At 47.2% G+C, this 16,013-nt stretch overlaps 1 protein-coding gene across 1 annotated transcript in view; it reads right to left on the bottom strand.

The window, feature by feature from the left end:
• The window catches only part of LOC147634844 (ABC transporter C family member 13-like), a 243,400-nt gene that overhangs the window by 105,245 nt on the left and 122,142 nt on the right, over window positions 1-16,013 (bottom strand). Inside the window, 8 exon segments of the mRNA XM_086804031.1 lie at window positions 4,549-4,702; window positions 4,847-5,142; window positions 5,467-5,614; window positions 5,879-6,010; window positions 6,184-6,251; window positions 6,426-6,527; window positions 6,754-6,999; window positions 7,115-7,195. Of these exon segments, the coding sequence (XP_086660157.1) occupies window positions 4,549-4,702; window positions 4,847-5,142; window positions 5,467-5,614; window positions 5,879-6,010; window positions 6,184-6,251; window positions 6,426-6,527; window positions 6,754-6,999; window positions 7,115-7,195 (1,227 nt within the window).

Here is a 16,013-nt window from a genome sequence, read left to right as displayed (position 1 = left end):
TAATGCATCCAGGTGTCTTTGTAATCCCTCCAGAGAGTCTGAGATTAGAACAATATCATAAGAATATAACAAGATGGGTATTAACACCCTTGCTAGGCATGCCCCTGGGCCTCCCAATCTGTCTACATAATCAGAGACTGCATCAATGTACAGTCCAAAGAGGGTGGGCGATAGCGGCCATCCCTGCTTCACCCCTATCGTGCTGGTCACCCTATCAGATGGTCTGCCTGGAGCTCGAACTCTGCCTGTCACAGACTCATACAAAGCATATATCCCCCACTGCATATCCTCGGTACCTCAATGTCATGCAATCTGTGCATAAGCCTGGCACGTGGTACGGTATCGAAGGCTTTGCGGAAGTCCACAAAGCAGTAGTATATCCTTCTTTTCTGTGCCTTGCCCTCTTCAATAAGTGCCCGGAGTGTCAGTATGTGGTCCAAGGTAGTAAATCCTCTCTTGAAGCCAGCCTGTCCATGTGCTCGATGACCTTGCCTCTCTGCCCATTGGCTCAGCTCCCCGACTCCAATATAGAGCCATATAGTTTGGCCAAGTACTGAAACCACAGAATTTAAGAGATGTATAACAAAATAAAAGAAAAAATAAGATTGCAGAAGAGAGAGATTGAGAAATTATTTGATGGTCCACGCCTCTAGAACTGCATGAATGGTGGGGATGGTGGGGATATGGGGTGCGCTGTGGGTGCGGGGATTGGGGTGTGAGGCTGGGGATGCACGAGGCTAGGGATGCATGAGGAAGGGAAGCGGGGGTTTGCAAGATGGTGTGAGGGGGTGTGAGGATGGGGTGCGCGAGGATGGGCCCACGGGGATGCACGATGGCTTGATGCCGGGGATGCACGAGGCTAGGGATGCACGAGGAAGGAAAGCGGGGGGTTCGCAAGATGGGGTGAGGGGATGGGGTGTGCGAGGGGTGGCCCACGGGAGGGGTGTGAGGCTGGGGATGCACGAGGGGGGTGAGCGGGGATGTGCAAGGGGGTGGGTTTTTTCTTTGATGCATGAGGGGGGGGCCCACAACAATGATGGGGATGTGCAAGGGGGGTGCAAGGAGATGCGGGGATGCACGAGTGGTATCCACGGGGATGCGCGAGTGGTATCCACGGGGATGCACAAAAGTTTGGGGATGCATGGGATGGGAATGCACGAGGTGCGGGGATGCATGAGTGGGATCCACAAGGATTTTGGTGGGGATGCACGAGGTGTGGGGATGCACTAGTGGGATCCATGGGGCTTTTGCTAGGGATGCACGAGATGCACGGCTAGGGTCCATGGTGATTGCGGAGATGGGGATGCACAAGGGGGATGCACAGGGATGCATGGAAGTGTGGGGATACACGGGATGGGGATGCACAAGGGGATGCACAGGATGGGGATGCACGGGATGGGGATGCCCGAAGTGCGGGGATGCATGAGGGGGGTGCACGGGGCTTCTTAGGTGAGGGAGGGTGAGGGTGGGGAGGCACTCAGAGCACACGGGGCACCCCCAAGGGAAGAAGCGGATGGAGGGATGCCCAGGGAAGAACGTGGCAAGGGACACCTAGCGTGTGGGGGTGTGCGAAAGGGTGGTCCACGGGGGTGCACACACTGTGGGCACGGGTGCACAAAGGGGTGGCCGGTGGTGTAGATGTGATGGAAGTGGAGTGCTTGCCATGCCTCCTATCCGTGATAGGCTCTCGCAATCTAATCACCTCAAAGTGCTCGATCGTGGTATCCTGCGGGGTGGAAGTGTCATGAACCTCCGTGATGTCCACCATGTAGCAAGAGAGATCCCCTGCAGCCTGGAGCTAGTCTAGGAGCTCTGAGTCATCCCCGTAAGGCACTATGCCTTCCTCCATTGGTGTGGGTGCGACCACCGCGCCCCGCACGGCCTGGTCTGGACCATCTTCAAGTTTGAACTCTTTTTGGCCATGGGACTGAGGGATCCACAACCTATCGGTACCCCAGTCGTGCATCACGCCGGCACCTCGCAGCCATGGCCGGCCAATCTGTAAGGAGTATGCCCCTTCGACTTCGGGAAGACGGATGACCACAAAATCTAGAGAGAAGACAACATCTTGAATTTGGACCGGTACTCCCTCCATGAGCCCCAGAGGTGTCACCTCACGCTGGTCAGCCATCCGGACATGGAAGTTGGCTGGTCTGGTGATTTGCAGACTCATGGCTTTGAGAGTGAACTCTGGCATCAGGTTGACTCCGGATCCGCCATCCACAATGGCTCCATAGAGAGGGGTACCCTTGATTTGTACTGTGAGATGAGGGCTCTTGAAATCAGTGAGGGCGCTGATTGGCTGAGTGATGCCTAGACATTTTGCTGCTTGCAGACCCACCTACCTGAATCCGTGGCACTACTTGAAAGCTTTGACTCCTCCAGTTGGTGCGGTAGCAGATCCAATTGCGTTCGGGAGCCGGGTTAAATTGGAGCAGTTTTAGTAGAGTGACATCCCCACCTTGCTCTCCTTGAGGAGGTCACCCAGGGAAGCTGTTGAAGGTGCGGGGTGGGGAGTCACATCAGCATGCCTAGTAGGGAACATGGGTGGAGCCTCCTCAGATCTTTGATAGTTTGCAGAAAGGCGTGGTCTACCACATTATGAGAGATGTGTGAGGGGACTTCGTTGATGGTTCTAGTTCTCCAAGGATCTACTTTTGAGCACGAGTGACCACACCTATGGTGGGGTTGGGCTGTTGCAGAAAGGCGTGGTCTACCACATTATGAGAGATGTGTGAGGGGACTTCGTTGATGGTTCTAGTTCTCCAAGGATCTACTTTTGAGCACGAGTGACCACACCTATGGTGGGGTTGGGCTGTTCGGGTGGGGACACTCCCAAGGTGAAGGATGGGTGAACTGGAACCGAGGAAGGGATGTCTGCAGCACTTCCCACAAAGACTAAGTGAGTGGCAGCTGGCACTGGGGAGGTGAAGTCAATGGAGGCACCAACCAGCTCATTGCTTCGGGCAGTCCCAGGTGTAGTGATCCCTGGCCCCAGGGCGGTAACGGCACGGGGGTGTACCTTTTGGATGAGGACATTGACTTTGGTAGTGACCGTACTCCCGACAACGGTAGCATAAGATGGGACGGTTATGGGGAGCAGGGGGGCAGGGAGTGGGGGTAATGGCAAGGGTGCCAGGTGTAGGAGATGGTGGAGTGGGCATGAGGGGTGGAAGGTAAGGGTTAGGGGGTGAGAGTGTGTGGGGGTATGCATGAATGGTGGGCGGGTAGACAGTTGTGGGTGCTTGGGTGAAGGATGTGAAATGACCGGCGGGGTTGGGTGGCGGATGAAACAATTGCTGGTGATGCAATTGGCGGAAGCCCTTCAAATAATAGCACTCCTTGTCCTCATGACTGCCTTTCTTGCAGAAAGAGCAGTACTTTCTCCGTGGTGGGCACTCTTGGGGGGAGTGCTCGTCCGACCCAACACCACTAACAAGGGTTCTCGAACCGGAGGGTTGTTCTCGGGGTGACCTTGATTCATGGCGGCCATGGGTAGAGGGAGAGGAGCAGAAGCACTTTTTGGAGGCACAAAGTGGACTGGCCGCTTGTGGCTGTAGGACTTGACAGAGAGGGGACTCTTGATGGGACTGATGGAAGGAGAACTCCGTGAATGTGTATTGGGCATGCAGAGATGATGAACTATGACAAACTCAAAAATTTGGGAATTCCTGACTCACATGAGCCCCTAGCAGGATCGCCAAATTTTTAGTGTACCTGTAGCGGACTGGGATGCCCGTCGTGCAGGCACACTAAATCACTAGGGTCCTCTCTAGGGTAGTATACCCTTGGGAGTTGGCATAGGCTAGGGAGATGGGGACCTCTTTGTCCCACTCCACTACGCACTCACACAAACTCAAGAACAAAACACCACACAAGAGCTACCTAAGTGACATACACACAACACAAGATAGAAGTAGGTAATAGTTGGGACATCACAAGACCATGTATTGCATTGGGATCCCCTCTCGATACAATAGAGTCTCTATATACAATGGGCGTGGCCCCTTGGGCTATCATGAGCCAAGTGCTAAAAGTGGTCATTGATAGATGCCGTTGGAGTAGGTGAGAGGCGCCGAGCACAAGTAGGTGATAGATGCCGTTGGAGTAGGTAAGAGGTGCTGAGCACGAGAAGGTGAGCGCCGCTTCATCGGTCAAGTGGGTAGCCAACTTGGGAAGTGGGGCCTCTGGAGATTCCCACCTTGTGTGACTGGTGAGTGGCCTTGAGGTTCACGAACTTGGGATGCCCGGCTTGGGGATGCCCGATCTTGGGGGTTGGGTGACCGACCACGGGCAGTGAGGGTGGCTACAGGGTCCTTTGTAGAGGTTAATAAAATCCATCCATCCGTCTATCTTTCTTTCTCTCTCTCTCTTTTTGTGTGTGTTGCGTGTGTGTTTGTGTGTGTGGGGCATTCTGGCTTCATACGGCAGCCACAGTCTCTTTTAGGAGAAACAATACCTTGACAATCATGGGGTGGCACCTATAGTAGACCTCCACTATACAAGCATTGAAAGAAGATAGCTTTACGAGACTAATGGAAGTTTCACCAGGTAGAAAGAGGTATTGGTATCTGTCGTCGTCGAGGTTTTGTCTACCCACACAGACAACCAGAAATCACTGCCATTTCTTGATATCTGCATAAGGATAGTACTTATGAAGATGACTGACAACCACGGCTTTCCAATGAAGGAAACATAAATCCTGCATAAAAAAAGTGGATTGTTAACACAGTGGTGGTCCCTGTTGAGCCCAAGGGTCCAAAAAGTGCTAATATTGAGCAACAGTCAGCAGAATCATCACTTACCAGCAGACTGTTGAGCAACAGTCAGCAGAATCATCACTTACCAGTAGACTGTTAAGTGGACAGCGCCTTGGACCCTCCCTTCCTCTTCCACAAGTGCTACAGGCTTCTCTTGACATGAAGACAATATCTCTTCCTTTTTGCATGTAACCTTGATGCCTTCTGCTTCATGTTTTGATAATATATCAATTGGGCCTTTTTTCTTTAGGTTGGGGTGTATATAATGATCAGTAAGTGAGCTACTATGTTCCCCAAAGTAGCTATTAAACTCTTTCATTTTCCCAGACCAACTTACTGCTCCCCCTTCCATTAGGATCACCATATCCGCCACAGAAAGGGCCTACAAACATGAATAAGTATTACTGCCTATATCACAAGAATGCAAGTTCAAAGACACTCTGCTTGTCGGCAGGCACCCGCCTGTCGTTCCCTGCTGTGCAGCAGGAGCGTGAGTTCGAACCACAATCTAAAATACTATAGCATACAAATATAAACATAAAAATTTATGTATATACGTGAGTATGTATGTATGTATGTATGTATACACACATACACATACACACATGCGCACGCACACACGTGTGCGTGGGTGTGCATATCAAAGCAGACACACAGATTATGTTTCATCTACAATTATCTAGTCTCAAGGATTTGAAGCTTCAACCTGAACATTGTATGTTGATAAAATAACAGTTTTCCCTGCCATCAAAGGGCCTGTGATGGCATGTTTTAGAAGCCAAGCAGCAACATGTGCATCCACCGAACTCAAAGGATCGTCAAGCAAGAGAATATCACAGTCTTGATAGATGGCTCTGCAAAAATGATGCTTAAAGTCATATGAATACAACAAGAAACAAAAAACAGCACTTTCTTTATAAAGAGTTTTTGTATTATTATTAGCTGTCATGTTTGAGTTATCATCCCCAGCTCGGGAACATGGTGCAATGGCCATTCAGGCAAAGGACCCACAACCGAGAAACTAGCTTTACTGGGGACTTTTTACCAAGTTCATCCCAAGGCTCTTTAATTTGGCAGCCATATTGCATGAAAAAGTGAGGTCCTTATAAAGGAATTACCTGGCAAGAGCTAAACGACCCCTCTGGCCGCCAGAAAGATTGAATCCGTGTTCTCCCACCATGCAAAGATCGTTTCCAGTCATTCTTTCCACATCAACATCAAGCGCACAAGCCGACAGGACACTTGCATAACTGTACATAAGAACACCGCCCCCCCCCCCCCCCCCCCCCCAAAAAAAAAAAAAAAAAAAACAAAAAAACACAAAAACACAAAAACAAAAAACCAGAAAGGGGAGAGAAAGAAAAGAGATAAATACGCTTTTTTATAACAAATTTTTGAAATATTTAATTTCAGCCCTTATTACCGATCTTTTTGAAATGCTTTTCCAAACAATATGTTTTCACGAACAGTTCCGGATAGAATCCATGGAGTCTGTAAAACAGACAGTTGTAACTTTAGTTAAATGTTTACAATGTACATGCACTGTTTTAGCAAGACTTACAGATGTGTGTACACATGTCGGGGTTCAAACTCATGCCCCCCTGCTGATGCAATAGCCAGTCAGGCAAGGGCCCTGCTACTCTGATTGCAAATTAGGCTACATACCTGTGAAACGTACCCAAACTGCCCCTTGCATTCTATGTTTCCTTGTATATGTTTCATCTCCCCTAAAATGGCTTGGAATAAAGATGACTTCCCAGATCCAACCTGACAGCAACCATTCCTATGAATAGAAGTTTTCTTTGAAGAAATTTGAACACAACCAACAATGTGAAAAGAAGAAAAATTATCTAAAAAAGCCACGAGAAACAAAAACATCCATAATCTATAATGGTAATGGAAACAGCGGGTATAGCTACTGTGATCTGTTCAATAGAAATTATAAGTAAATAAGCTTCTAAATAATAGAACAGAATATCACAGCACAACATACCTCTCCAAGGATGAGGACAACAATCCCTCGAGGGATGGTTAAGTTGATAGATTTAAGATTTCTAACTGGACTCCCCTGTAAACCATGAGCCCATGAAAAACTTGCATTCTGTAAAACAACAGAATGGATCTGTGTGTTCTCCTCTGCTGGTATTTGAATGCTCCTGGATCCATCTTCAGAGTCTACTTCATGGTTAATTTCAGGACATGACAAAAATCTGCTTAGCCTTTTGAGAGATATAGATGCCTGTCAAGGATCACATCAACCATACAGTAATAAAACCATAAATTATGCTCTGAAGCATGCAGAAGACTTATAACAGTGTTTAACCGTATTCCTTTGGTGTAAGGTATCAGCTTACCTCTATTACCCCATTGATAACCCATGGAAAAGAGTTCAGTGGAGAGATGAGCACGTTGAAAAGAGCAAGGCTTGTGAATACCTGTCACAACAAAGAACAATGTAAGTAGTGTAGAGGAGTAGGTTGCCTGTGGTATGCACATGTGAAATCACGAGGTGTGTGTGAGTTATCACACATGAAGGGATTGTAATGGCCATGGGATCTTTGTATAAAAGGGGTTTTCCCTACTCTTGAAGGCAATGAATCAATCCATATCATTTCTTTACTTTGTTCACTATTTGTTTAGTCATGGGCATTAATTAATTAATTTTTTTTTTCCAGAAAGAGACTTCTATTAAGTATGAGAAAAACATACAACAATCACAGCTATAAGCTGGAAAAGAACAGAATCACCCCAATATCTAAGGTGATTTCAACCATTGAGGAGCATCATGATGCCATGTAAGACCTGTGGTACTAGAGGAAAAGAAGATGCCATGGTCCCATTCCCGCATAAATATCAAACGCTTCGCCTGCGCAGAACAAGAGGGCCCCTGAATGCGAGCCCAAGTAGCCATAAGAGTGTGGATGATATCACCCCATATAGTACTAATGCACTGAGACCCAAAAATCTGGACACCCTCAATAGCCTCTGTGCATCTAGCTCTCCAGTCTCCCAGCTGGTGTCAATCCTCTATCTAGGGGGTGTATAATCAGACTAAGGAACATCTTGCAATAAACCATGCTGGGCAATACCTGTACGGATGAAAAAAGCAGAATCTGTACTACTGCCCTCATAAAAAAGCTGCGGACCGGACTGGGAGAGCCAAGCAACTGCCCCTCAAGTCACATGCATGGCTCGGCCACTCAACTTGCCCATAAGTTGGGCTACAGGACCCCAAATCTGCTGTGCAATGCTGCATCCCCATAGACAATGTTATATGGACTTAGAATTTGCCGCACATCTAGGATAGGAATGTGCTACACCGAAAACTAATCTCCACTGATTGGTGGGGAGACCACCATGTAAGAATAACCAAAAGAAATGAGAGATTTGGCTCCTTCTATATGAGTGCCAAAGTCTATGCCAATATCTACGCTGTATCACTGGAGAAATATCGTAGCTCTCCCAATGAGGCCTGAGAGTAGGGATCCTATGCATCTGTCGAGTGAGGAGAAGCCTGGCATTCCGGAAGGTGAAACTGAAAAAAGGAAGGCTTTTCACAGGATCGAAGGCATCAATTCACTCCCACTCTCCTGGATCCCACTGAAGATATCTGATAGGACTGCCACCATATAGCCTCAAATGTTGGAAATAAGTGCACACTAGGTGTACTATTTCTCTAGTCTAGTTTCAGTTGAGTCTTTATGTCTTGAGTCTAGTGCCATGTGGCACCTCTACATTTATCCCATAAGTCAGTCTACTCAATCTTGTACTTCTCACCTATATATTGTAGGTGTCACATCAATGAAAGTATCAATCTTGTGTCTTGTCTACACTCATCTCAAGGTATGTCTATGGTTTGTGTTTCCTTCTAGTTATGCTCTCATTTCAGTTTCAGTTTCAGTTTTATCTCTGTCTCTCCCCCATTTTTCTACATGGTATCAGAGCCAGCCTTTCCTAGTTCCTTTCCTGCCCCAAGCTGCGGTTTTCGCTACTCTTTGTGAGGATTTGCTTCCCTGTATTCTGTGCCTAGAGCTTTGTAAATTTGCTCTGTTTCTGTTCGGGATATTATGCTCTGAGCAGCCTGCTTCCTCAGGGTGTTTTTTTTTCCTTTCCTATGTGCAGGGAGCTTCTTAAGGGTTAAAGGTTTCATTTCTCTTCTGTTCTGCGCTGAGTCTTTAGAGTCCGATCTCCTTTTTTTCTCCGTCATGGAAGCAATTCTTACCTACATGATCTGCGCCATTCTCCCCCTGATTACTGCCCGCCATTCCACTCAGAAATCAGTGCACCATTTCATCCTTCTTTGCCTCGCATTCTGCCCGCCATTCCACTCAGGAATCTGCCCGCCATTGCCTGTCTTGTTGCCCGCCATCTACATTAAAAAAAAAAAACTGAGCGTTACTCTACATCAGCTTGCCGTCAGTTTTGGGCCTCATCTCATGGCATCCTCAGGGCGATTTCAGTCAGCCTGTCATCGCCTTCATTTGCTGCTCCAGCTTACAACTCCAGATCTGTGCCAACAACTGCCCGACTTCTCCTTCTTGCTGCTGCGGGGGTTCATCATGGTGCTGCCGCCTCTCTACTTGAGCTTACCGGCCTGTCCTCTAGTATTGCACATGCAGCAGCTACCCCCGCACTCTCTTCTTCATCAACATGTCTTCTCAAGTCGTGGACCTCCTGGACATTCAACTCATGCAACAACTCGTCATTTTTGGATCTCTGGTCTTCTCGACATCAGCTCGACACCTCCTTTTGTGAAGGTAAACTCCAATGCTGATTTTGGACCTGATTTGCAACATCTGTGCAAAAGGCATTTTCCCCTTTGTTATTTCCCATTTCCTCTTCATCTTCACATGTGGGTTAGCTGTCCATTGGACCAGCCAGACCTGCAGCAGCAAATTTAAAGCAGAAATCAAGTGTATGCTGTGTTCTATTTTCAGTTTACTCTCTATCTCTTGAAAAATAAAAATCTCAATTCTGAATTTCATTTACTTCTCTATCTTGTACGGGATTAGACACTGCCAAATCTGGTAAGACCTTCCCATCTCTCTCATAATTATCTATGTTTTTCAAGCTATCTACCACCATTGATCACCAATGATGTAGATCATGGGGTAATATCATGTCTATTTGTCTACATGGACTTATCTTTGTCCCTATCCAAGAGGCACCCCTGCATTACCCACTCTAGCAGGAGGATTGGCCTTGAGGAGGGATTATCTATCAAGGTCCATCTCTCTGTCTATGTGTCTATCTTGTGTGATCTTACAGTCATATATCTCTGACACTCTGTCTATCAGTCTATATGCCTATCTTTTGTGGATTAGTTACCCACATGTCTTTGGCATTTTGTCTATGTCCCCATTTATCTTCTATTTGTCAGTCTCTCTCATGTCTATCTGAAAGTCTCTCTCTGTGGGACCACTCTACTGGCTGATTGTCTCTCTCTCTGTCTGTCTATGATCCACTCTTGTCCCTACCCTTGTGGACCCATATGAGGATATCACTTGAGGAGGGGTGTCTCAGGATCTTTTGTCTCTCATGTCTTGTCTCTCAGTCTATCAGTCTTTATGTCTGTAGTCTTGTCCATCTTGTCTTCTAGCTTGTCTCTCAATCCTTGTCTAGTCTCTCTGTCTTGGTCTTATCTTTTGTCATGTCATAGTCTTGTCTTTTTGTCTTCCTCCTAGTGTCCACTTAAGGAGGGTGTTGGAAATAAGTGCACACTAGGTGTACTATTTCTCTAGTCTAGTTTCAGTTGAGTCTTTATGTCTTGAGTCTAGTGCCATGTGGCACCTCTACATTTATCCCATAAGTCAGTCTACTCAATCTTGTACTTCTCACCTATATATTGTAGGTGTCACATCAATGAAAGTATCAATCTTGTGTCTTGTCTACACTCATCTCAAGGTATGTCTATGGTTTGTGTTTCCTTCTAGTTATGCTCTCATTTCAGTTTCAGTTTCAGTTTTATCTCTGTCTCTCCCCCATTTTTCTACATCAAACACCAAGAGCCATGAGTCACTATCTGAGGAGAAGGGTCAATGAACCAGTGCTTCCCCGAGCGACCAACAATCCTCACTGAACTAAGCCTAGTATTTGGGATGATCTCCTCCATACAACATCTCCTCAATCTCCCACCAGACATGATAGAATAAATGAGGCAATCTGTATCCTCCTGGCCCGGGAGAGCAATGACTTGCAGAGGTATGCCTATCCTCAAAAAAACTCCTAGCCAACTGGGATGATAGTCTCCGTGAAAGGTCCCAGAAAGCCACTCATGCGGAATAGCTGCATCAATTTGATCAATACGAATGCAAGAGCCCCTAAGATGCTGAGTGGATGCAACTCTCCGATCCTCCGGAAGACTCTTAAAGGTCTTCCAAGCAAGCACTGTGTATGCGCATCTCTCCCATCCTGACCATTGCATATAATGAGATGCACCAAGTGGCCGACCAGCCTCATCCCTAATGAACTCATTCCACATAATAGGTTGTCGGTCAGCCTCGTCCAAAGACCTAGGAAGCCTTTGTCGCAAAAAAATATCTCATGCTTCTCCATGCTCTGACAATGGCTGCAATAAGAGGGGAAGATGGTGCCCTAATATCAACCTCTGTGAACAAAAAACGTGTGCTGGGCATCCAGTCTCTCCTGACCTTGGGTGTACATCTGGAAATCTGAGACGAGAAAAAATCCTTCTTCCAAGGCTCAGTGCCTGGTAAGAAACCTTTGACCACAAGTTTGCAAAGCAACGCCTTGCACTGAACATCCGGGTCGATAATATTCAAGCCCCCCTCTCTTTTGTGCTGAATAACTGTGAGAGCCAAGCTACCTTGGCGCGAGTTTCTGAGGTGCCATCCAAGTGCCGACTAGAGAAAATTGTGGATCAATCTCCGCAATTGGCCAATGCACGCACGAGAGAAGCACCAACAAGAGGCAATAAACCAAGCTGAGGCAAGGAAACCTGATTAGCCACCAAAGCTCAGCTCTGGAGGCTAAATCTATTCTCCTGGAGATCCAATGGAGGAGCTTCTTCTAGATACTCATACGTACCGGAGCAAACTGTTGTGCAGGAGAAATATCAATCCCAACTTGGCATCCCAAATATCTAGCAGTGCATCCTCTGCTGACCCAAGTAAAACCAAGCTCTGCATCCCAATCAACTCTCGGTGAATCACTAACCCAAAAACCAACAGATTTGTGCCTGTTAATGAGTGCCCCTACTGCCAAACAAAACTCCTCTAGTGCTACCTGGAAGGAACATAAGCATATATGTGAAGCCTCCAAAAACAGGCCTGTGTCATCAGCTAACTCAGAGTCAACTAACTCCTCATGACTATGAAGAGCCAACCTCAATCCTGAAATACTAGCAGTGGAGCAGAGAAATATGCTCATGGCCTCTGCAACTATGATATATAATAAAGGGGCTAATGGACAGCCCTGTCGTACTGAGCGAGAAATCTGAAACCGCTCTCCTCTATCACCGCAAGCAAGAACTCTACTGTGGGCATCACGATACATGCATGAAACTCCCTTGATCCATCTCTGAGAGAAGCCCATATGACTAAGCGTACCCTCAAGGAAGTCCCAATCCACTCTATCATAGGCCTTCTCAAAATCCAAGAGCAGAATGGCTAAGGGCTGATTGCTCGCTTTAGCCCATTCGACGGCCTCCCAAAACGAGAAAATGTTATCAAAGATGCTCCTGCCGTATAAGAATCGATTCTGGGTATCATGAATAACATCCTGCAAAATTGGCTGCAACTTGATGCTCACTGCCTTAGCAAGAATCTTATAGGCAGTCCCAAGTAAGGTGATAGGTCTCCACTGGCCAATCAATGTCTTATCCCCGCTCTTAGGAATAAGATAAATAAGCCCCCTAGTGAGAGAAGAAGGCATAGAACCTGTGTCCCACATCTCCTGCAAAGCCGATGTGATCTCAGCCCCAATCTCATCCCAAAAAGTAATGAAAAAAATAGGGGAGAGGCCATCCTCCCCTGGACACTTACCATGAGGTAAGGCATGAAGAGCATGACTGAACTCCTGCATAGAAACACGGGCATCCAGAGCGGCACACATTTGCAGGCTAGCTAAATTCTGGCGATCCTACTAGGGACGGGGGGATTTCATCTCCTCCCTTCCCCCATCTTCTGTTCTAGGGTTAGGTTCTATTGTGGTTTCCCGATTTCTAGGGTTTCGTCATCAGAAATGGAGTTCTGCAATGCTGCTAATCTTGGGTTTAGTCACCATGCTTGTCTTCTAACGAATAGGGTCCTGGAGGATGCTCTCATGGGTGGGGGCTCCCTTCTTGGTGGCTGATCATGTTTTGGTGGCTGTTCCAGGGTGTTGCAGGTGCTGTTCGGTGGTTGTGGCTGGTGTGGTCGCATGGTTGCCAATGGTGACCTCGCCGTCTTCTATCCACTCCCCGCTCTTGCTCCCTTCTACCCACTGTTGCCCCCCCCCCCCCCCCCCCCCCCCTTATGCACCTCCGCAAGATTTGGAGAGAGCTTCATGAGCACCAAGACAATTCTTTTGCACCATGATATTCATCATGAGCTTGCTATTGATGTGCAGCCTCCACTGTTGTGATGAGATGCAATGACTGGCGCTGAAGAGATGGAAATATCAAGAAAAGGACAGATGGTGGGAGGAATTTTTCTGGTTGTATGGATGGAATTCATTCCAAAGTTGGGTATGAGAAGTTGTAGGAGCCACGTGGTGCATGGTGCATTAGCTTAGGAGCCGCGGGAAGGGGGGGGGGGTGTTGGTAGACCTGCCGTTGTTGCAGCAGGGAGAAGATGGTTTGATAACATGATTTCTCAAGCATGACTCATGCATGTGTATAACCATGAACTACCGCAATCCAAGAAACAAAGAATAGGCGTCATCCACTGCTGGTTTTCATCTTTGTTCACCGGGACGGTGAACTCTTAACACCCGGGGCACCTGTAGAGGGGTAGGTTTCCTGTGATTTTCACATGTGAAATCATGAGGTGTGTGTGAGTTATATCCCACATGAAGGGATTGTAATACCTACAGGCTTTTTGTATAAAAGGGGTTTTTCCTACTCTTGAAGGCAATCAATCAATCCATATCGTTTCTTTACTTTGTTCGCTAATTGTTTAGTTGTGGGCATTCTAAGTTTAGCTGCAGGTAGATTGAACTTTTGCCTACCTCGGCTATCCTCGTAAAATTTGCGTGCTGTTTGCATCAAAGATTGCAGGCTGTTAGATGCAGAAAGCTTATGACATTACAGCCCCATTCAGAGAAGATTCTGGCAGCACTTGTATAGGAGGAGCCACATATCCTACTTCTTCTAGTTGTTTCTACACGGTAGGGTGCCCACCAACCAATGGAGATCTATTTTTAGTGTGGACCACTCTTGTCCTAGATATCCACCTCCATCCAACAGTGTGTATCATTGCTTATGGAAGTGCAAATGTAAGAGGCCTCCCAAGCCTGTCGAACCAAGATCTCCTAAACACAGTCCAACACAAGATTAGAGAAAACCAAATAGAAGGGGTGTAGCTCTAGGTAAACAACATAAGTCAGTGAGGGAGTATTAAAACACAATTGTTCCACTTTCTAACCAGCCACAGGCAGCCCCCAACTCTGATACCAATTGTTGGTGTTGGACTCACACACTCACACACACAAACCTGCACATTAGGGTTAGGTGCAGGATGGAGAAGCTCACACAGAAATGAGAGAGAGAAATGATATATTAACGTCTTCAAAAGGCATAAATGACCTATGAGACCAAAAAGGTTACAACAATTGGTGGATCTGATACAATGTCTGCGTAAGAAAAGCTAAAACAACTAAACAACTAACTAAAACTACTGAAACAACAACTGTGAGGAAAAGTAAGGTACTAGGAGCTCCTAATGGATAACATCTGGGAAGGAAAACTCCAGCAACAAAGGTAAGCATCATATACATCACTATCCAAAGATGTCTCTCATCAGTCGATGGCGGATATCCTCAATATCCTCCATGGGTGGTGAGTACTCTGACTGGATGTCTCCCATGTCGTGCTAGTATGGTCCTGATCCTCTGTTGTAGTCTCCGCCGGTGTTAAGATGGGCCTCTCATCTTGGGGCGCCTGGACCGCCCCACCTCTATAGCCCGATCAATCAGTGTATCTCTCGTGCGGCTATACTCTGGGGCTAGCTGCATTGCCTGCTGGCCTAACTGCTCAATCTTTGGTCGAAAGAAGTCTGTAATCTGCCTTTGTAGGTGTCTCTCCCTCTCTGATCCCCTCCCTCTCAAGAGACCCTCTCTATGTCTACACAGCTCCAGCAAGAATAATCCGAGGCATCTTTGATCCTGGTATCTCATGACTCTGGAAAGTGGTCCGAAACCCTCTCTGAACAGGCAGTGAAAACGGCCTCGTATCTCATAATATACTGGACAGTGACATATATAATGTAACTCTGTCTCTGGCTCCATCTGGCACAACTCACAAATCTTGGCCTCAGCTTGTACTCCTCTGAATCTGCCAGTCTCAATCTCTAGCTGGTGTGAGGATATGCGCATCTGACCAATAGCACACCGTACCCCATGAGAGAAAGATGAGTATCCATGTGGCTGGGTCTAATCACAAACCCATCCTTTGTGAGCTGGAGAAGATGATCTCTATAGCAAGCCATCTTTGTACCAAGCTCGTGTGTCGGCTGTATCCATGTCCTCCTAGTGTCCAGCTGAGTCAAGTCTTGCCTGATAAGTCTGGTAATCTCTGCCCGTGTGAGAGAGAGGGAGCGTGCATCGAGGGAATACTGAAATGGAGGTAGCCTGTCCATACTAAAGCCATGCAGTTAGTTGGAACCAAGCTATCATCTATGCATACCAACATGATCCGCCTCCCTGTGATGCCAATTGTCGTGAAGACTCCAGGGCTAAGCGAGCATATCTGTCTCTAGGGAGAGCCCAAGTGCTATGTATAAAGGAGACTGATCGAGTGAGTGCCTCTACTACCAATGGGGGAGCAGCCATCTCTGCACGGATAATATCATGTGGTACGGAGGCCTTGGCCCTAATCATCCGGGAAATCATAGAAACCAAGGGCCTCTCCATACATCTCCATCCATCAGTGCTACCAGCTCGGCTGTGGTGATCCACTGAGGGTCCCCCATATCTCCACTCCATACAGCATGGCTGAAGTGACCAAAGTGTCAAAGAGCCAGAGCTTTGTTCGAGGTTCCTGAAACCGAACTTGCGAACACATCCTCTCTAGTCTCCCCAATGCTGCATGAGCTC

Source organism: Cibotium barometz, chromosome 10 (genome assembly GCF_041138505.1).
Source record: "Cibotium barometz isolate CiBa-2024 chromosome 10, ASM4113850v1, whole genome shotgun sequence".
Classification (NCBI taxonomy): domain Eukaryota; kingdom Viridiplantae; phylum Streptophyta; class Polypodiopsida; order Cyatheales; family Cibotiaceae; genus Cibotium; species Cibotium barometz.
Note: the sequence above shows the minus strand (reverse complement) of the source record. Positions and strands in the feature narration are given on the sequence as shown.